Source organism: Aethalodelphis obliquidens, unplaced genomic scaffold (genome assembly GCF_003676395.1).
Source record: "Aethalodelphis obliquidens isolate GAN/ISIS:26980383/991018 unplaced genomic scaffold, ASM367639v1 scaffold17, whole genome shotgun sequence".
In the NCBI taxonomy this organism is placed as follows: domain Eukaryota; kingdom Metazoa; phylum Chordata; class Mammalia; order Artiodactyla; family Delphinidae; genus Aethalodelphis; species Aethalodelphis obliquidens.
The window spans coordinates 12,451,047-12,473,966 of record NW_020837961.1 but is presented as its reverse complement, the minus strand read 5'-3'; the positions used below and the strand labels follow the sequence as shown (position 1 = coordinate 12,473,966).

Sequence of the window (22,920 nt, the reverse complement as noted above, 5' to 3'; positions counted from 1 at the left end):
CCCAGCCTTACCTCTTCATATTAACCCTTCCTCAGATGCAACCCTCATTTTAACACTTTTAGCTGTTTCTTTAGGATTTATATATCTCCATATTTTCTATAGGATATGTAAATATGGCTTTCTTTGATTCACAAATTTTAGATAGTTTGGGCCTCTCACTGTTGTGGCCTCTCCCGTTGCGGAGCACAGGCTCCGGACGCGCAGGCTCAGCAGCCATGGCGCATGGACCCAGCCTCTCCGTGGCATGTGGGATCTTCCCGGACCGGAGCGCGAACCCGCGTCCCCTGCATCGGCAGGCGGACTCTCAACCACTGTGCCACCAGGGAAGCCCTAGATAGTTCTGATAGACTTATTATAGTAATTAGAATTTATCTCTTACATAGTCATTCTCTTTGCTTCCCTTCCCCCAAACTCCTAATATAATATTAAAATTTTGTGGTGAGGGGGCTTCCCTAGTGGCGCAGTGGTTGAGAGTCCGCCTGCCAATGCAGGGGACGCGGGTTCGCGCCCCGGTCTGGGACGATCCCACATGCCACGGAGAGGCTGGGCCCGTGCACCATGGCCGCTGAGCCTGCACGTCCGGGGCCTGTGCTCCGCAACGGGAGAGGCCGCAACAGTGAGAAGCCCACGAACCACAAAAAAAAAAAAAAAAAAAAAATTGTGGAGAAATCTACATTCAGTCATTACATTAGTATGCCTATGCAGATATTGTACAAAACTGTGCATTGTGGTATACTTTGATTATATTTCCTTTCTCACTTTCCTCCTCAAATTAGTAATTGTCTTTTTTTCATTTGCTTAATTCTTTTTTACTTTTATTGCTGAACCTTCCCACACTATCCAATGGCCTGCCAATGCAATTTTTCACAAAAGTCAATGATATCAGATAATCTACTGTTTCCATTATTTTCTTGGAGCTATCGAGCCAGAGATTTCCATTCTCCTTTGTAGAGCTGTCTAGGATTTTGCACAGCTGTCATCATTGGACTTTCCTTCTCTGCCATCCCAGGAACGTCTTTCTCTTGAGCTGGAGTCCTGTTTCCTGGATGACGTACTCTGTTTTTATTTACTCCCTTGTTTACTTGGGACACATCTCCAGTATTTGTATCTCTTATCCTCAAGACTTCTTCATGTAAAATTTTGGAAACTGTTATCCTCATTTTCCAGATGAAGAAATTGAGGTTCATGTAGTGTAAATAACTTACCTAAGGTTACTTAGCTGGTAAGTGGTACACAAGGAATTCAAATCCCAGACACTCTGGCTCGGACTCCATGTTCTTAACCACTGGATGTAATGCCACAGTGGTAGCAGCCATTCAAAACAGCTGTGCAGGACTATTTATGTACATGTTATGGCTTAAGGCCTGTATCCAAAAGCTACAGCACAGAACAAATGGCAGTCTTATCAACTTACTTAAGCAATTTATTCTAAATACTTTTTGTTTAATTAGGACCCTCTGATTTAAATAGAGATATTTGGAACATAAAAGTATTCACATTTACCGATTCCTTGACATAAATGTAAGGTGTGTGGGGAGACACACACATATACGTATATATACAGATACCTGACTAACCAGAACAAAGTCTTAAATAAAAACTCATCTTTGAGGACAGAAATACATTTGGGCTCTGGAGTCAGACTGCCAGGCTTGAATCCTGATTCTCTTTTTACCAGTTGTCAGTTAACTCCCTATCAAATTTTCACATTCTATGTCTATAAAGTAGGGATATCATAGAATCTGCTTCAAAGTATGTTGGGAGGATTAAATGGTAGCATAAGTACCTATGGCTAGGTGGAAAGTATTCACTAAATATTAGTTATTATAGTGTTTTCATATAATTCAGTGCTCATTGTTTTTCCTTTTATTTGTCAGACATGACATCTATATTTCACATATCCTTATAAATGCAGAGACAAGTAGATGCATAATTCTCAATTTAGAAAAAAGTATCTAAAGGTTTTTGTTCCATGTGGGCTTGCCCTTCTCTACTTCTCTATTTTTCCATTCTCCTTTTCTCCCAAAGGAAAATGTTCTTTGAACATGATAAGGGGAACTCTACCTTTGTATTAGAATAACAATGCTCTTACATGCTACCTACCTCAGAAAAACAAATTCACAGGACATATTCCAAGTTCATGAATAAATCATATGAAGGGACAACATGTTGCAGAAATAATTGCGAATAGCTAGACTATCTAATTAATAAGCAGGACCTGGCCAGAATACAATGAAAAATACACAGTTCTTTTGCATCTCATTACTTAGCCTCTCCGTAGTGGGCTGCATTGCTGCCACCTTGTGGTCAGATAAAATTTTCAAAAGCAGAATATTGATACAGTAAAGATGGATGAACAGTGAAAATAGTCCTCTTCTTATATGTTCTTTAAAAATCTATGGAGTACACATAATTATAAATGTTTCATGCTAAAAATTCCATTTCCAATTTAAAATTAAAAAAAATTAATTTAAAGGCAAAATATGTCTCTGAGCATTGGTCACACTGATAATCCTTGAATTTATCACTAGTGTTTCTGTGGTTATTCAATGCGTCTGTTTCAGTTTCCTCATCTGAAGAACAGGGCAGGGGGTTGGGGGGGGAGGGTGATGGATCAGCAGGACTGAGGGAACAGCAGTGGCCCATTTCCAATCCTAAACGATTTGGGCAGTGTGGATTTTAAAATGGTGCTTTGGAGAAATATGCAAACCTCCCTAAATCCTCTAAATGTCATTGATAGAATACAATAGCAATGACCTTTTCAATGTGCAAAAATCTCCTTCCTTATAACTCTCTGGGGGAGGTGGGAGGAAATTTCTGAGTCCACCAAGTATAGGAATGGCTATCTAGGGTTTATCAGAAAAGGCTATGTAAGAAAATTTTATCTTGTTTAGGTTATTTTGGTGAGTATACTTTAAAATGACTCTTAAATACTAATGGTTATGCTGTTTAGCAATTTATATTTCATTAGACTGATATGATTCTCACCAAACACATAAAGAGAACCTGGGCTAAGGAACTCAAGAGCACAGAGATAAGATTTTTATCTGGCACTGCATATACAAAGCATTGGTGTACCTTAAGCTGTGGAAATGCACAGTAGAAAAAGTAGCAGAATCACCCAGGTGAACACACAGGAGTTTTTGGAAAGCTGTACAGCATCTACATCCTGTTCCATTTAACTCCCTCCTGTTTCTAGCTATTCTAGGACAGCCAAGCTGGCTATTACCTCCCCAACTGATGCTGATCTAAGCTAAGCTATGGGAAATGTCACGTGTTTCTGGGCCCATTGCCTCTTAGCTCACAGATTCTGTGGAAGGGGCTGAAGGATTCACACTATTTTATTTAGAACTATGAATATATTAACCATAGAGAGAGAACCTTATGCACAAAGGTGGTATAGAACCGTGGAAAGCATGTAAAGTCAAAATAATGACAAACTTCCCAACCTTCAGTACCTGAAATGTGGCAAACCTATGTAAATCTGTAATGATGCTTTTGCAAACTGTGCCTTGCAAATATAAGGCATTATGTTATAATAATCTATATTACCCAGCTAAGTCATAATAGTAACAGGAAGTAAATCAGTAAATTGGTGAGATTTATCCACTATTTGACTTATCTTAATAGAGGCTGATTTTATAATATTCATTCATTTGTGAATATTAATGATATATGTATATTTTATAATATTTTGAGTTTGGCTTACATTTCATATCCACAATACAAACCAGCCTGATTTTTGTATATAAACAAATAAATACCTCTTACCAAGAAAGAGGCCATGAATAAATTATTTGGTCTTCAAAGATTCAAGTAAAAACACAAAGATAATTTTTTTAAATGGCTATATCTGTTATTTTTTCCCAAGGATATTATTTGGTTTGTAATAATATCTTACATATTATATCAAAAGGGGGCACCTTGGATTCATTTTACAGATGATAGTCAAGGCAGAGAAATCTCACCCTAAGGTACAATGTCAAGCCAAACAGAGGAAATCTGCCCAAGAACATTACTATTTATTATGGATTACTTCCGTTAAGTGTAACTGTGAGATGAAAGACTGCTAAACTGGAGGAATCTTACAAAATAATAATATTTTATTAATAATAGTCTTACAAAATAAATTTTATTTACAAAATAAATTAATTTCTTTACCTTTAGTTAAATTATTTCACTTTAAAGGGAGTGAGCCTAAAAAAGGTAGGGAATTTTAGAAATGTAAAAACATAATGGAATAATTTTCATTAACAAAAATTAAGATAAAAAACCATGAAAAGATTTTACTGATGAAATATTAAGTCATTATATACAAAGAAACAATAAGAACTGATGACAATATTTATTTTTTAATCCATGAGTAATAAAGGGAAGAATAAGATCTATAGAAAATCAGACCTGAATCTCCATGCCATTCATTTAAAAAAACAAACAAGCAAGCAACAACCACCAATAACAGGTAGCTACTTCCTTTTTGAACTCATGTGGGAGAAAGAAGATGGAAAAATCTACTTCCTCTTCAACTCATTTGTTTTTCTTCTTATTATGCTTAAAGGAATCTTTTTTCTCCCTCTCTTAGGATCAGATGTTTAAGGAGCTACTCACATGTGATGCATCTCATCTTCTGCAAGATTTAGACACATACTTAGGGGAAAAAGAGTGGTTTATTGGTAACTCTGTGAGTATGTTTTACATCTTAAAAAAATACAAGCATATACATATATGGATAAACCAAAAACTTTATAAAAATGTATTGAAAAAAGTGTTACTCATAGGGAGGGAGTCGGTTAGAGAGCAGGGACAAAAGCTAAACTTCTCTGAATAAAACTTTTTCAGTGGAGTTAACTTTGGAAACATGAACTAAAATATTTTATATAATTATATAACAACAACAAAAACATTTTAAAAAGCTATCACTGACAAACTAAAGCAAAGTGAAACAAATGAACTTGTGTCAAATTGGTGCACAGGGTATGTGGAGAAGTACGTGTGGACTCTATTAGTGAAACACTATCTTAAGAAACATTGTCATTTTTAAAAACACAGTGATTTGACTATACATCTCATTATAGATATTTTCTCGGGACAAAAAAATAATTATTGTACACCAGTTTCAGTTCACGATGTACTTTTTCTTAAGGTAAAGACAACAAGCATTTTGTGTCTCTTTTTCTCGAAAAAATTACCAGTCTAGTTGTTCTGGCCACCCCTTGGACCCAGATTCTGGTCTCTAAATACTAAAAGTAACCAGAACTTCTTGGAGAAATAGCTCATTCTCAGTTTGGGACAGGAAACGTAAAATATGAGCCGGGAATACTTTGACATAATAGAACCAAATAAATTATCACAACCCCCCCCCCACACACACAACACCAGAGTTGTGTCAGAATGACTTAGCAGTCAACTTGTAAAAGCTCTCACTGGCCAAAGACGAGAAAATTCAAGCCACAATAAGAATATTAACTGCAATGGATTGAAACAAATCAAAATGAATGAATCCATGAGTTTATGACAACCACCATCACCAAATACACACACACACACACCTCAAAACCAAACAAAGCTTCATTGGTGACTTTTAGAAGATGTTATGGAGCCAAATTATTACAAATTTTCATTGACTTATGATGGGATTATGTCCCAATAAATCCATCGTAAATTGAAAATATGGTAAGTCAAAAAATACACCCAACCTACTAAGTATCATAGCTTAGCCTAGCCCACCTTAAATTTGCTCAGAACACTTACATTAGCCAACAGTTTTGGGCAAAATAATCTAACACAAAGCCTTTATAATAAAGTGTTGAATATCTCACGTAATTTATTGAATATTGTAGTGAAAGTAAAAGACAGAATGGTTGTATGGGTACAGAATGATTGTAAGTGTATTAGTCGTTTACCCTCCTGATTATGTGGTTCACTGCCACTGCCCAGCATCATGAGAGAGTACCATACAGCATATCACTAACCTGGGAAAAGATCAAACTTCAAAATTCAAAGTGCAGTTTCTACTGAACATGTGTCACTTTTGCACCATGGTAAAGTCAAAAAATTGTAAGCTGAACCATCATAAGCCAGAGACTGTCTGTATTCCGAAAACTGTTAAAAACAAAAAAGTTGAGGGGTTTGAATAAAGCATTTATCGTGCCATTCCTATGCCAATTATACCTCAAGATAAAAAAAGATGGATGGACAAAGTCTGCCTACATAAAGGTATTCTAGTTAATAAGTAAGGAAAGAGGACTTCCCTGGTGGTCCAGTGGTTAAGAATCTGCCTGCCAATGCAGGGGATACAGGTCTGATCCCTGATCTGGGAAAATCCCACATGTCGCAGAGCAACTAAGCCCATGCAGTGCGCCACAACTACTGGAGCCTGTGCACCGCAACTACTGAGCCCACGTGCTCTGGGGCCCTCGTGCCGCAACTACTGAGCCCGCGTGCTGCAACTACTAAAGCCTGTGTACCACAACCTAGAGTAGCTCCTGCTCGCCGCAACTGGAGAAAGCCCAAGTGCCACACGGAGACCCAGCGCAGCCAATGAATAAATAAATAAATAAACAAATAAACAAACAAGGAGAGTTTAAAATAAATCATCACCATTTTCCAACCCATGATGAATCAATGGATCTAAGCATTGACTATCAACAATTGTTAATATCACAAAAAAGGAGAGAACCAGACATTACCGGCCTACTGACAGAGGAGTGCACTGCCACCTATGAAGTGGTCTTGCCAAGAGAAAAATCAAATCTAAATCTGATTTAGAAGCTGTGGTAAGCTGGGGTCCCTGCTTTCAAGGAGACTCCATTCTAGGAGACGAGATACTGCTTTTTGACATGCTCTTGTGACTTATTTTAATCACTGTCTGCTGAGTCCTGAGGAGACAGAGAAGCAAACTTGCCGTATCTTTTATGTTCCTTTCTCTGCCCTTATTGACTGAACAATTTCTAAGAATGTAAAATATCTTTTCCTTCTGCTTTTTATTAAAATTCCTTTGCAACCTATCTCCTAACCCCATCTCTTAGTGCTCTCTCCCTTCCTCAAAGTGTCCCAAACACTCTGGTGTTTTGTTTTTTCCTCGGACACAAGTCATACTCCCACCTAAGAGCCTTTACACTTGCTCCTCCTTCTGCCTGAAATGTTTAATCCCCAAATCACTGCATGTCTGGATCTTTTTTTCATCATTCAAGCCTTAGCTTAAATGTCACCTCTTAAAGGACTTCTCTCCCTGATCCCTTGAGAATCCTTCTCATCACTCTACTTTGTCTATATCACCTTTATCACTTTATGATTTTTTTTGTTTTTAATTGAAGTATAGTTGATGTACAATATTATATGTCACTGGTGTACAATATAGTGATTCAAAATTTTAAAGATTATACTCCATTTATAGTTATTATAAATTATTCGTTATATTCCCCATGGTGTACAATATATCATTATAGCTTATTTTATACATAATACTTTTTATCTCTTAATCACCTACTCCTATATTGCCCCTCCCCCTTCCCTCTTCCCACTGATAACCACTAGTTTGTTCTCTATATCTGTGAGTGTGCTTCTTTTTTGTTATATTCACTAGTCTGTGCTATTTTTTAGATTCTGCATATAAGTGATATCATACAGTATTTGTCTTTCTCAGTCAGACTTATTTCACTTAGCATAATATACTCCAAGTCCATCCATGTTGCTGCAAATGGCAAAATTTCATTTTTTATGGCCAAGTAGTATTCCATTTATATGTATACCACATCTTCTTTATCCATTCATCAGTTGATGGATAGGTTGCTTAGGTTGCTTCCCTATCTTGGCAATTGCAAATAATGCTGGTATGAACATTGGGGTGAATGTATCTTTTCAGATGAGCTTTCATCTTTTCCAGATATGTACCCAGGAGGGGAATTCCTGGGTCATATGGTAGTTCTATTTTTAGTTTTTTGACAAACCTCCCTACTGTTTTCCACAGTGATTGCTCCAATTTACATTCCCACCAACAGTGTAGGAGGGTTCCCTTTTCCTTTTTCTCCACATCCTCGCCAACATTTGTTATTTGTGTTCTTTTTGATGATAGCCATTTTGATAGGTGTGAGGTGATAATCTCATTGTGGTTTTGATTTGCATTTCCCTGATACTTAGCGATGTTGGGCATGTTTTCATGTGCCTGTTGGCCATCTCCATGTCCTCTTTGGAAAAATGTCTATTCAGTTCTTCTGCCCATTTTTTAATTGTCTTTTTGTTATTAAATTGTATGAACTGTTTATATACACTGGATATTAACCCCTTATCAGTCATGTCATTTGCAAATATTTTCTCCCATTCAGTAGGTTCTTTTCATTTTGTCAATAGTTTCCTTTGCTGTGCAAAAAGCTTTTAATTAGGTCCCATATTTTAACTTTGCTTTTATTTCCTCTGCTTTAGGAGACAGATCCAAAAGATATTGCTATGATTTATGTCTAACTGTATTATTCTATGTTTTCCTCTAGGAGTCTTATGGTTTCTGGTCTTACATTTATGTCTTTAATACATTTTGAATTTATTTTTGTACATGGTGTTAAAGAATATTTTAATTTCATTCTTTTACATGTAGCTGTCCAGTTTTCCCAGACCCACTTGTTGAAGTGACTGTCTTTTCTCTATTGTATATTCTTGCCTCCTTTGTTATAGATTAATTGGCCATAAGTGCATGGGTTTGTTTATGGGCTCTCTATTCTGTTCCATTGATCAATGTGTCTGTTTTTGTGCCAGTACCATACTGTTTTGATTACTGCAGCTTTGCACTATAGTCTAAAGCCAGAGAGTGTGATTCCTCCAGCTCTGTTCTTCTTTCTCAAGATAGTTTTAGCTATCCAGGGTCTTTTGTGTTTCCATACAAATTTAAAAATTATTTGTTCTAATTCTGTGAAAAATGCCTTGGTATTTTGATAGAGGTTTTATTGAATCTGTAGATTGCCTTGGGTAATATGGTCATTGTAACAATATTAATTCTTCCATCCAAGAATATAGTATATCTTTCCATCTGTTTTTGTCATCTTCAATTTCTTTCATCAGTGTCTTACAGTTTTCCAAGTACAGGTCTTTTACCTCCTTAGGTATGTTTATTCCTAGGTATTTTATTCTTTTTGATGTGATGGTAAAGGGGACTGTTTCCCTAATTTCTCTTTCTGATAACTCAGTGTATATAAATGCAACAGATTTCTGTATAATAATTTTGTATCCTGCAACTTTACCAAATTTATTGATGAGCTTTAGTATTTTCTGGTGGAGACTTTAGGAATTTCTATGTAGAGTGTCATGTCATCTGCAAACACTGACAGCTTTACTTCTTCCTTTCCAATTTGTATTCCTTTTAATTTCTTTTGCTTATCTCATTGCTGTGACTAGGACTTCCTAAACTATGTTGAATAAAAGTGGCAAGAGTGGGCATCCTTGTCTTGCTCCTGATCTTAGAAGAAATGCTTTCAGGTTTTCCCCATTGAGTATGATGTTAGCTGTGGGTTTGTCATATGTGGCCTTTATTATGTTGAGGTAGGTTCCCTCTATGCCCACTTTCTGGAGAGTTTTTATCATAAATGGATGTCGAGTTTTGTCAAAAACTTTTTCTACATCTATTGAAATGATTATATGGTTTTTATTCTTCAATTTGTTAATGTGGTGTATCACACTGATGATTGATTTGTGGATACTGAAAAATCCTTGCATCTCTGGTATTTTGCTAGTATTTTGTTGAGGATTTTTGCATCTATGTTCATCAGTGATATTAGCCTGTAATTTTCTCTTTTTGTAGTATATTTGTCTGGTTTTGGTATAGGGGTGATGTTGGCATCATAGAATGAGTTCAGAAGTGTTCCTTCCTCAAGAAATTTTTGGAATAGTTTGAGAAGGATAGATTTTAACTCTTCTCTAAATTTTTGGTAGAATTCATCTGTGAAGCCATCTGGTCCTGGACTTTTGTTTCTTAGGAGTTTTTAAATTACTGATTCAGTTTCAGTACTGGTAAAATTTTAAATTAATTTTTATTGGAGCATAGTTGCTTTACAATGTTGTGTTAGCTTCTACTGCACAGCAAAATGAATCAGCCATACATATACATATATCCCCTCCATTTAGGACACTTCAGTTTATTAAGTAGAGTTCCCTGTGCTATACATTATGTTCCCATCAGTAGTCTATTTTATACATAGTATCAATAGCATATATGTGTCAATCCTAATCTTCCAATTCCTCCCACCCCACTCCTTTCCCCCTTGGTATCCATAGATTTGTTCTTTGTGTCTCTATTTCTGCTTGGCAATTAAGGTCATCTATACCATTTTTCTAGATTCCACATATATGTGTTAATCTGTCATACAGAGTGAAGTAAGTCAGAAAGAGAAAAACAAATATCATATATCAGTACTGGTAATTGGTCTGTTCATATTTTCTACTTCTTCCTGGTTTAGTCTTGGGAGATTGTACCTTTGTAAGAATTTGTCCATTTCTTCTAGGTTGTCCATTTTATTTGCATATAGTTGTTTGTAATGGTCTCTTATAATCCTTTGTATATCTGTGATGTTGGCTGTACCTTCTTTTTCATTTCTGATTTTATTGATTTGGGCCCTCTTCCTTTTTTTGTTGATAAATCTGGCTAAAGTTTTATCAGTTTTATCTTTCAAAGAACTGGCTTAGTTTCATTGATCTTTTCTAATTTTTTTTGTCTCTATTTCATTTATCTCTGCTCTGATCTTTATCTGATTTTTTTCCTTCTACTAACTTTGGGTTTTGTTTGTTCTTTTCTCTTTTAGGTTCAAATTTAGGTTGAGATTTTTCTTGTTTTCTGAGGTAAGCTTGTATCACTATAATCTTCTTAGAACTGCTTTTTCTGCATCCCATAGGTTTTGGATTGTCGTGCTTTTGTTTTCATATATCTCTAGGTATTTTTTGATTTCCTCAGTGATCCATTAGTTGTTTAGTAGCATATCATTTAGCCTCCACGTTTGTGTTTTTTTGCATTTTTTTTCTTCTAGTTGATTTCTAGCCTCATAGCATTGTGGTCAGAAAGATGCTTGATATGATTTCAATTTTCTTAAATTTACCAAGGCTTGTTTTGTGGTCTAGCATGTGTTCTATCCTGGAGAATGTTTCATATGCACTTGAAAAAAATGTGTATTCTGCTGCTTTTGAATGGAATGCTCTATAAATATCAATTTCTCATTTTATGTCTGTTAATATTTGCCTTATGTATTTAGGTGCTCCTATGTTGGGTGCATGGTGCATATATAGTTACAATTGTTATATCTTCTTATTGGCTTGATCCCTTGATCAAGATGTACTGTCCTTTGTCTCTTGTAACAGTCTTTATTTTTTTTATTTTTTTAATTTTTTGCTGTACGCGGGCCTCTCATCGCTGTGGCCTCTCCCGTTGTGGAGCACAGGCTCCGGACGCGCAGGCTCAGCAGCCATGGCTCACGGGTCCAGGCGCTCCGCGGCATGTGGGATCTTCCCGGACCAGGGCATGAACTGTGTCCCCTGCATTGGCAGGCGGACTCTCAACCACTGCGCCACCAGGGAAGCCCGTAAGTCTTTAAAGTCTGATGTAACTATTGCTACTCTGGCTTTCTTTTGATTTCCATTTGCATGGAATATCTATTGCCATCCCCACACTTTCAGTCTGTGTGTCTTTAGATCTGAAGTGAGTCTCTTGCAGGCAGCATATATATGAGTCTTGTTTTTGGATCCATTCAGCAACTCTGTATCTTTTGGTTGGAGTATTTAGTCTATTTACATTTAAGGTAATTACTGATATGTATGTTCCCATTGCCATTTTATCAATTGTTTTGGTAGGTCTTTCTTCCCTTTTTCTTTTCTCTTGTGATTTGATTACCATCTTTAGTGTTATGTTTGGATTCCATTTTTCTTTTCTATTATAGATTTTTTGTTTGTGATTACCATGAGGTTTTTATATAGCAGTCTCTCTCTCTGTATATATTTATGATTGTTTTAAGCTGTGATCTCTTAATTTCAAATGCATTTTAACAACACTGCAATTGTACTCTCCTTCCCTCATGATTACTGTTTTTGATATCATATTTTGCATCTAGGTGCTTTGTGTATCCCTCAACTGCTTTTTGTGGACATTGATGATTTTACTACTTTTGTCTTTTTTTTTTTTTTAAGTTTTTTTTTTGGCCACACCCCACAGCATGTGGGATCTTAGTTCCCCTACCAGGGATCAAACCTGCACCTCCTGCATTGGAAGGCAGAGTCTTAACCACTGGAATCCCAGGGAAGTCCCCACTACGTTTGTCTTTTAACATTCCTACTAGCTTTGTGTGTGGATGATTTCCTACATTCATTGTATGTTTGAAACCAGTGAGCTTTTTCATTTTGTAATTTTCCTGTTTCTAGTTGTGTCCTTATCTTTTTTGCCTAGAGAATTTACTAAAATTTGTTGTAAAGCTCGTTTGAGGGGCTAAACTCTTTTAGCTTTTGCTTGTCTGTAAAGCTTTTGATCTCTCCATCAAATTGGAATGAGAGCTTGCTGGGGAGAATATTCTTGGTTATTGGTTTTCCCTTTTTATATATATATATATATATATATGGGATTTATATATAATGTGCCCCTCCCTTCTGGCCTGCAGAGTTTCTGCTGAAAAATCATCTGACAGCCTTATGTGTGTTTCCTCGTATGTTACTCTTCACTTTCTCTTTGCTGCTTTTAATATTTTCTTTATCCTTACTTTTTGTAATTTTAAATACAACGTCTCTTCGTGTGTTCCTCTTTGAGAACACACATCCTGTATGGTACTCTCTGTGCTTTCTGGACTTGGTAACTGTTTCCTTTCCCAGATTAGGGAATTTTTCAGCTACTATGTTTTCAAATATGTTCTCAGCCCCCTTTTCTCTATCTTTTCCTTCTGGGACCCCTATAATGCGAATATTAGTGTACTTGATGTTTTCCCAGAGGTCTCTTAAACTGTCCTCATTTTTCTTCATTCTTTTTTCTGTTCAGCATCAGTGATTTCCACTACTCAGTCTTCCACCTCATTGATCCATTCCTCTGTTATCATTTAGTCTACTGTTTATTCCTTCTAGTGTGTTCATTTTAGTTACTGTATTCTTCATCTCTGTTTGGTTGTTCTTTATATTCAAACTCTTTGTTAAAAACTTCTAACTTCTCTGTGCATCAATTCTCCTTCTGAGTTCATTGATCTTCTTTATGATCATTACTCTGAACTCTTTCTTGGGTAGATTGCTTATCTCCATTCATTTAGTTCTTCTAGGGTTTTATCTTGTTCCTTTGTCTGGAGCATGTTCCTCTGCTGCCTTATTTTGTCTAGGTTGCTATTTGTATTTTTATGTATCTGGTAGGTTACATTTCCCAAACTTGGAGAAGTGGCCTTCTGTAGGAGACGTCCTATGCGTTCCAGCAGGGCACTCCACTTTTGTCACCCAAGCTATATGCTCTAGGGTTTCCCCAGGAGGGCTGTGAGGGGCTTTCTGTTGTGGCCAGCAGGCTATGTGGGTGGTCTGGTAGGCTTGGTTTGTCCCTAGTCTTATTGGTTGCCAGGCCTTGCCTTGTATGGAGGCTGCTGGTTAGTGGGGCCTGGTCACAAGAGGGCTGATTTCAGAACCCCAGGAGGTCCTGGGGCTAGTGCTGGCTCACTGGTGGATGGAGCCGGGATCCAGAAGACTCTGTGGCTGTTCCTGTCCACTGGTGGGTGAAGCTACGTCCAGGGGTTAGTGCTGGACTATTGGCAGTCACAACTGGTCCTGGAATGTGGGAATCTTGCTGCAGGGCCCAGGGATCCTAGAGCTGGTGTCAGATTGCTGTGGAGGTGGGGGAGGCAGTTCTTGATACAGTTGGGTCTGGGGTGTCCCACAGCTTGTGTTGGCCTGCTAGTGGGCAGAGCCAGGGCCCAGCTGGTCCCAGGGCAGGGTCTGGCCTGCTGTGGGCAGGCTGGGTCCAGAAACTGTGGAATTGTGGTTTTCTTGCATCTGGTGTCTGCCCACTGGTTGGATGAGTCTGGTCTAGAGGCTAATGCAGGCTTCCTGAGCGCAAGGTCAGCACCTGCCTATTGGTGGCTAGAGCTGGGTCTTGGTCCTCTAGTGGGAAGGGCCAGGTCTAGAGGCATGTCTCGAGTGGCTCTGGGCTCAGAAAGTCTTTAGGTAGCCTGTCTGTTGATGGGTGGGGCTGTGTCCTCCCCCACCCCCCCAGTTAGTTCTTTGGTCTGAGGCTCCCCAGCACTGTTGCCTACAGGCTGTTGGATGGGGCCAGGTCTTGGCACTCATGAGCTGGAGGGAGGATCCTACAATGGTGCCTACATGGTAGAAAGCTGCCAAATATGGCTGCTGCCAGTTTCTATGTCTCTAGTTTGAGCTGCAGCTGCCTCCTTGACTCTCCAAGACCAGCAAGTAGGTCAGGCCCCTATTAAATTGCTGCTTTTGCCCTGGGTCCTGGTGTGAGATTTTATGGGCACCCTTTAAGTGTGAAGTTTCTATTTCCCCTAGTTCTTTGGAACTCCCAAAATTAAGTCCTTCTGGTCTTCAAAGCCAAATGCTCTGGGGGTTTGTCTTCCTGGTGCAGGACCCCTGGGCTGGGGGGCCTGACATGGGGCTTAGAACTCTCACTCCTATAGGAGAACCTCTGCAGTATAAGTATTCTTGTTTGTGGATTGCCCACTTGGGGGTAAGGAACTGGATTATATTGTGAGTCAGCTCCACCTACCCATCTCGTGTGGTTCCTTCTTTATGTCTTTAGCTGTAGAAGATCTTTTCTGGTAGATTCTGGTCTACTTCATCGATGGTTGTTCTGCAGACACTTGTGACTTTGGTGTGCCTGTAAGAGGAGGTGAGCTCAGGGCCTTTCTACTCTGCCATCTTGGCCGATCCCCCGTACCACACTTGACGTTTGTCTTCCTGCTTCTGAAGTAAAAGCTGCACCAGAGAAGGGGTTTGCATCACATCTTGCTCTCTAGTCAATCCCAGGAGTCAGACCTGTACAGGGCACGTAGTAGGTACTCCATAAATATTTGCTGCCTGAACTCTGAATCCTCTAACCAGTAGACTCTCCTAGTTGACAGGTATTTAGTAAGCAAGTTCATAAAACACTAGAAATCAGCATTATTAAATTCCAAATAAAAGGAAAACTAAGAATAATCCATATTTAAACTTCATTCTTTGACTGATTTATATGGAGACAAAAGTAATGTCATCCAGATTAGTATCTAGTCATAAAAGCACGAAACAAGTGTACAAATTAAAAAAAACAGGTATACAAGAGTAGGCCTATGCTGCCATCATCCTAATACTGTCCAGTGGCCAATCTTAGGGTAACACTAATGGTCAGACATATGTCTTCTGATGTGATTCAATATAATGTATGCTAGCCAAAAATATGTAACTTGAAACTATGAACTCTCTAAAGATAACTTGCACTCTCTTCCTTTTTACTCTGCAATATAAAGGAACCGATGAAATAATCATAAAAATCCTGAAGACAGGACATTCTGCAGGACTAGTGTGGAATCTTCAATAATTCAGTGACATGGGGAAAAAAAGGGTACTGTTCTGAATTGAGAGTTAAAGGACATAACCAGATGAAATGCATGGTCCTGGAATGGATCCTGCTTTATCCTATAAAGGACATTTTTGGAACAGATGGAAAAGTAATGATGGTGTGTTAAATGAGATGAAAATGTATTGTCACAGGGAGATGGAGATTGAATCAAGTTACAAAAGAGCATGTACTGTAAGATCTCATTTTAGTAAAAATACACACACATGCATAAAAAAATACCATATACAGAGGTGTTAATGTGAGTAACCTCTGTGTGTTTTGAGTATGGTATTATCTATAATTTTCTATAATACACGCATTCTGCTCTTGTAATAACATTATTTTGAATTAAAAAAACTATTTTTAGATTAAGAAGTTAGGCCTTTTATGTTCTAATGAAAATTTGTTTCCTTTAAACTAGGTAACTTGGGCAGATTTCTACTGGGAAATTTGCAGTACCACACTTTTGGTCTTTAAACCTGATTTGTTGGACAAACATCCCAGGCTGGTGACATTACGTAAGAAAGTCCAAAGCATTCCTGCCATAGCCAACTGGATAATGAGAAGGCCCCAAACCAAACTCTAGGTGATGCCTGCTGCCTCCAAACTTCATTATTCTTCACAGCATCACTCTCATCAGATACGAAGCTACATCAGCGTGCTGCATAACCTGCACACTCCCCTCCCCAGCTCCATCAAGACTTTCACTTCTGCCATATTCTGCTTATCAAAAAAAAAGGAAAAAAGGTGCTGGGGGAGAAAAGGGTTTTGTTTCCAGTATCCTTTTTATTCAGAGTAGCTTCACCTTATTTATAACTGAAGAAAAATAGTTTCAAATACAGGCAGGCTTCGCTTTGCACTAGTTCTGACATGCATGAATTTCAGTCACAATGGTTTAGTTACATAACACATTTTCCAAAAAAAACCCTGAAAAGCTTTGGACTTCAGTTTCCACGCTATATTAACTGAGTAACTGCATAAAGTATAAACTTTACTGCTAGCTCTTCAGTCCACAAATCACTATGTAAATAACAGATAGATATATGAGCAATCATGCCACTTCTTTCAAAATCTGTTAGTGATTGATCACTGCGCATCTGTCATGCGTGCACAGAAAGCAAAGTGTTGTTTCTCAGTGATAAATCCACTTGACATTTTACAAAAATGGATAATTGAAAAAGGGAACTCACCAACAAAGATTAAAGTGCGATAAAGAAATGAAAAGTGAAAATGGTGGAAATTCAAATTGAACATAAATGGAAAGAGCTGGCTGTGAGAATGTTGATGCTGTTGCAGTTCAAGAGGCTCTAGATATGCAGCCAGAAGAACTTGGTGAAGGCAAACTTATTGACATAAATGAGGAAACTGGTTGTGACAAAGGAGATGAAGATATCCCAGAGGAGGTGAGACTAGCAAAAAACCCCTCACGTTATAAGAATTGAGATCAAAAGAATGAGAACACAATGTAAAGCAACTATAGTCCAGTAAAAATGAATAAAAAAACTAAAAATTGTGAATCACTATACTGTACACCTGTAACATATATGATATTGTACATCAACTATACTTCAATTAAAAAAAAAAAAGAGAGAAGACAAGCCACAGACAGGAAGAAAACATTTGCAAAAGGACTTTATCCAAAATACACAAAGAACTCTTAAAAGTCAACAATAAAATAAACCTGATTACAAAATGGATAAAATACCTGGACAGACACCTCATCAAAGATATACAGATGGCAAATAAGCATATGAAAAGATGTTCAACATCATATGTCACTACGGAATTGCAAATAGGAACAAGGAGATACCATTACCTATGAGAATGGCAAAAATTCAAAATACTGACACCACCCAAATGTCCCATTCTGGTGGGGCCCCAGGAACTTTTCTTCATTGCTGATAGGCATGCGAAACGGCATATACACCTTGGAAGAGAGTTTGGCAGTTTCTTACAAAACTAAAATGCTCTTACCATATGATCCAGTAATCACACTCTGGTATCTGCCCAAAGGAGTTGAAAACAGGTCCACATGAAAACCAGCACATGAATGTTTGTGGCAGCTGTATCAACAACTAGAAGCAACCAAAATATCCTTTAGTAGGTTAGTGGATACGTAAGTTGGGGTACATGCAAACAAGAGACCATTATTCAGTGCTAAAAAGAAATGATCTATCAAGCCATGAAAAGATATGGAGGAAACGTAAATGGATTTTTAGGGCAGTAAAACTATTCTGTATGATACTATAATGGATTCATTTGTCAAACCCATAGAATGTACACCACCGAGAGTGGAGCCTACTGTAATCTATGGACTTTGGGTGATTATGACGTGTCAATGCATTTTCACTGATTGTAACGAATGTCCCATTCTGGTGCAGGATGCTGATAGTGGGGAAGGTGTGTCTGTGTGGGAGCAGGGGTACACGGGACCTCTTTGTACTTCCTGCTGAATTTGCTATGAACCTAAAACCCCTCGAAAAAATAAAGTCTATTTAGAAAGAAAAAAGAATAGGGATATTTCATGACATTGAAAGAGCAATAAAATGTTGGAAGCTGATCCAAATTTAGGATTATGACTATTTACCAAAAAAAAAAAAAAAAAAAAAAAAAAAAAATGTGTGCTTGCAAGTTTTATAGGAAGGTACTGTTCAAACTACTCTGATAAATTTTTTTACAAAAATAAAACTTCCTCAGTGTTTCTAATATTTTACAGTGTACTGAATATTAGTTTTACTATTTTGTTCACTTATACATTTATAATGTGCTGACAAAATTCTTAAAGGTCATGGAAGAATCATTTTCCCCAGTGATTACACACTTTCAACTTGAATAATTTCTACAGTCCCACACTACTGTGCAAGAACTGCCCATATAAACAAGCCATTTATATAGAAATCTTCCAAATAACTATATATTTAGATTATCCCAACCTATTTTAAACCATAACTATATTGGAACATCACATTTTAGTTCAATTTACCTGTTAATATTATTAATATTGAATAGTCTAATCTTAGTATGTCGTATTGTATCAGGAAACATATAAACAAAATAGATGGCCTTATCCGTGAACTGCAGGGCAGAGGAAGGAGAATGTAGTTGAGAAGCAAAAAGTGGGGAGAGGTTGTGGGGAGGAAGAAAGAAAAGTCAAGTCCATCTAAGTGTGACCTTGTTGAAGGTGCTTCTTTCCTCCCAACAATGCTCTATGAAATTCAGGAAAAGGAAGTTAAATACTGTACACATTATTAAGGATTACACAGAAAAACAAAGTGTATTTCCCAAGTACCTTGCTTCTTTGGATTACATCTTCTTACCGTTGTCAGTGGCTGTTAAGAAATGACAATAGGTTATAAACGACTCTCATTTGCAAAGCGCTGAATCATGTCATCAAGGCAGTCTAAAGAAAAAACTTACCTTTCATAGAAGAAATTCAAATAATACTCTAATGAAGGTAGAAACTTTTCTTCCCTCTTATGCACGTTCATTTTCCTCCACATAATTACATTCTGACAAACTTTACTGAAAACAGAATTTAGTAAAACTGATAGATACAGTGTTTATCTAAATTATGAAAACTCTAAGATAATCAGCCCCACTTGTTTACATATAATTATCATAATTCCAACAGAAAATGCAACCACAGCATGTTTTATAAGGAAATATTTCAATCATAGCATCATCATAACCTTTAGGTCATCTTTTGTTCACTGAAAGGACAACACATTCCATTACCCCATCCTATATCTAAATTAAACATCTCCTCACTGAGCAAGTAAGCAAGTGTGAGAGAACATGAATTAATCAGAGCAGAAATGGAACTGCATATTATAATCAGAAAAATAACCATACCTTTTGGGAAGTTAAAACAATCAATTCCTTAATTTTATGGACCATTTAAGTGTCTTGCTTAAGGTCACACAAATGGAAACCAAGTCTCCTGATGCTCCTATCTAACCACTATACAATAACACCAATAACTAGGAGCAATATTAATGTTTCAACATAGATTATCTATTGGTATAAAGTTACAAGTCTATGCGGTGAGAAATACAGTTATGAAAACACATACGTCTTCTATCTCTGTGTGACCTGTATCAACAAAAACGTAAGTTGCTTCAGTCGGCCAAGATACTACTCCAACAACTGTGGCTTCATAGGCTCTTCACTGACAATGGATTATGATATTTACTGACATCAGTCCAATAAAGGGACTAATGAGAATATACCCAAAGTAATAAGTACCAGTTTACTGAGAAAGAGACGATATTAAGCACACAATAGCATCTCTTTTGTGCTCAATATTATGGTTTTTTCTTTTTGGGTCTTTGTTGCTGTGCGTGGGCTTTCTCTAGTTGTGCTGAGCTGGGGCTACTCTTCATTGTGGTGTGTGGGCTTCTCATTGCCATGGCTTCTCCTGTTGTGGAGCACGGGCTCTAGGCACCTGGGCTTCAGTAGTTGTAGCACGTGGGCCCTAGAGTGCATGGGCTTCAGTAGTTGTGGCACGCAGGCTCAGTAGTTGTGGTGCACGGGCTTAGTTGCTCCGCGGCATGTATGATCTTCCTGGACCAGGGCTCGAACCCATGTCCCCTGCACTGGCAGGTGGATTCTTAACCACCGCACCACCGGGGAAGTCCTTCCATATTATGCATTTTTAAGGGTAAAGGGATGAAAGTTTAGAAATTACTAAGGGTGCAAAAATACAACTTATGATCACAAATATTTTTATTATGCCAAAAACATAATATGGCATTACAGGAAGAACCCAACTACATTCATTAAAATAAAAATATGGATTTAACAACAGCAACAAAAGAAACAGCCTATCATTGAAGATACATTAGTACAGGAAAGTTATGAGAAATCCATTATGCGATTTTTAGAATATTCTCAACATTTCACTAAGCGATTTGGGTACTGTGATGCAGAAGGAGGTATTAATACTATTTGCAGGTCCCTTCAGCCCATTACACTAAAATGTGTTGAGTATATTCAATACACTTGCAAGATTGGCTAAGTCTACTGACTCATCAGCTTTCAGAGTCTACAGTATCTGAAGAATCAATGTAAGAGCTTCATTAGCCTTCTAAGTCGAGGATTATATTACCTTAAAAACTTAGGAAGTCAGGAGGTCTTGAAAGTATAATCTCCAAAAATTAACAAATCTTTGATTTATAAATAAGTTTATTTATAATAATATTTACATAATAAAACAAAACACATGAAACTCACAAGTTATACAAAGAAACTGATGTATAATAAAACAGCAATATAGACTGACAGGCAAAAATTTAAAGAAAGACTTAATAAAGAGTTAAATATCAAGTAGACAACTTTACCTCTTCTAAATTTCACTTTGTCACCCACACTGATTTGGAATTGAACAATGGCTCTCTTTAGGAGGTCCCATACTGGAAATTCTGCAAACTGCTAAGTTATATTTTGATAAGAATTTAAAGTTAATGACCTATTTCCATGCAGTACCTAATGCTGCCTTGAAATGAAGTCACATTCAGTCTGCTTTGAAGTGAAATAGCCTGTTAATCTGTTCTGCCAGGCTAGAAAAATGTCACCAATATTTTGCTGATGTGCGGAGATGTGGCAGGAATAAACTACTATTTAGAGAGTAAAGAGAACTGGAGCAGAAATGACTGGGCAACAGTTTCAAGAGAAGCAAAAGCCAGGAGAGGGAAATCAATGAAAACATGCACAAGAATAGGCAGAGTAATAGCACAATTAGTGCAGTTGGGAAATGAACAGAAGGAATTAATCCACGGAGCAAGATAAGGGCTTCTTTAGTTACTATTCACTGGAAAACAACTTAGTGCCTAGCCAAACAAATCTGTTTTAACAGAAGTACTTGGGAGGACCTGGGGGTGTTAGTATATGGAATGCCACCTTTAAATTCATGTTGAGTTCTTGTTGACAGTGGTGAACATCTGTCTCAAATAGCAATAAAATGAAAGCTATATAATCTATACAGCTGCATTCTTTAACATAATAAAAAAGAACTTCAAATGAGACGAGCAAAAACAAGACATAAGCATTGTCAAATAAGGCACATGTAAAAATCTACACATATTATCCAGTGAAAGACAATATATATATATATTTGGAGGTAGAAATAATTACAAAAATACTGACATTTCTAAAGCATTAGCGTATTTGTTACAAACAATCACCAACTAATCCCCATTCAGAAAACTGTTTTGTAAAATGATTATTTAACATCTTCAAGACTACGTATCTGTGGCTTTTTTTTGAAATTTCACATGTGAGCATCTGGAGAATTCAGTTAGTGGCAAAAAAGTTGTCCATACTATGAGAAATGTAATATGGAAATTATAAAAAGTTATAAATGTTCATAAACCCCATGGTCATCATAATGTAAATGTCCTTGAGTGCACCAAGTTGATATTTCATCATCAGTTAGGAATTAACAATTCTTATTTCACAGGCCCATTGATGTTTTTAGTAATGTGGCTATATCTGCTGGCATACTCCCTTCGTCACCTGCAGGTCAGAAACTGGTGTTAAAATTCTGATAAAAATATTTTATGAAACGTATTTCTTCTCTCCAATTTTCTCTACTTTTGGTGAAATTCTTAATAATCTTTCAAGGCCCAGTTTGATTCAGTGTCACTCCCTGTTAAAAATATTCCCGTATTCCTACATATGTTAGGGCAACTTCCTCTGTGCTTGTGTTCACATTGCCAGCACAGCAGTCTACAGCTTCTGTTTTTGATTTGACAGAGATATGCAGATATAGTTTGGATCATATCCTATTCATACAGCACATAGTACTTACTCCTCAGGTTCACTAAATAAAAACATTTACCAAAAAATTCAATGCAAGGTGTAAAAGAGAATAAAAGAAAATATACAAAAAAATTTTTTTTTTTATGTAACAACCTGAATAGTGAAAATAAAGACAAAACTCCCAAATCCAACCAAACAGAAATCATTTCATCTACACTTATTTTCAGTCCAAAGATACAATCATTGTCTTAAAAAAATTGTTTTTTCAATTGAACAAGACCCCAGTATCTAGACACTTATCCAGGTGTCTCTCTCTCTCTCTCTGTGTCACCACAAAGACCCCAGTTACAGTCTAAACTTAAGAGACTACTTTTATCTACTCTTCTCCTTTCAGTAAAAAACATGATTAGGAACAAAAACTACTGCATAAACTCTCAGGGAATTCACTGACATGCTTGCCTCCAAGCTCGTCCATAGATTTGAAAATAGCCCATGAAATCCAAACTTAATATCAAATAAAAAAAGCAAGACGTGGAAACAACTAGTCATACAATTAAAAAAAAGCAAACCCTAATGTGTCATCTTTCTGGGGAAGCTGGGTGATAAGGAGGCTTTTGTTTGCC

The 22,920-nt window shown here is 37.2% G+C and overlaps 2 protein-coding genes across 7 annotated transcripts in view; one reads left to right on the top strand and one right to left on the bottom strand.

Annotated features, from left to right (window-relative positions):
- HPGDS (hematopoietic prostaglandin D synthase) overlaps positions 1-16,411 on the top strand; it is a 29,898-nt gene extending 13,487 nt beyond the window's left edge. Inside the window, exons 4-5 of the mRNA XM_027116932.1 lie at positions 4,583-4,681; positions 15,960-16,411. Of these exons, the coding sequence (XP_026972733.1) occupies positions 4,583-4,681; positions 15,960-16,124 (264 nt within the window). The 3' untranslated portion in view covers positions 16,125-16,411. The remainder of the gene's footprint in view (positions 1-4,582; positions 4,682-15,959) is intronic.
- A 3,834-nt stretch (positions 16,412-20,245) lies between these two features.
- Positions 20,246-22,920, bottom strand: part of SMARCAD1 (SNF2 related chromatin remodeling ATPase with DExD box 1) — a 70,328-nt gene continuing 67,653 nt past the window's right edge. For 4 of the 6 annotated variants that reach the window (XR_003434969.1, XM_027116927.1, XM_027116929.1 and 1 more), the window contains exon 24: positions 20,705-22,051. Coding sequence is in view for 5 of the 6 variants with exons in the window: in XM_027116927.1 (XP_026972728.1) it covers positions 21,990-22,051 (62 nt within the window). In the remaining variant the exon portion in view is untranslated. Of the gene's footprint in view, positions 22,052-22,920 lie in introns of all 6 variants that reach the window. The other 2 variants (XM_027116928.1, XM_027116930.1) reach the window with 1 other exon arrangement.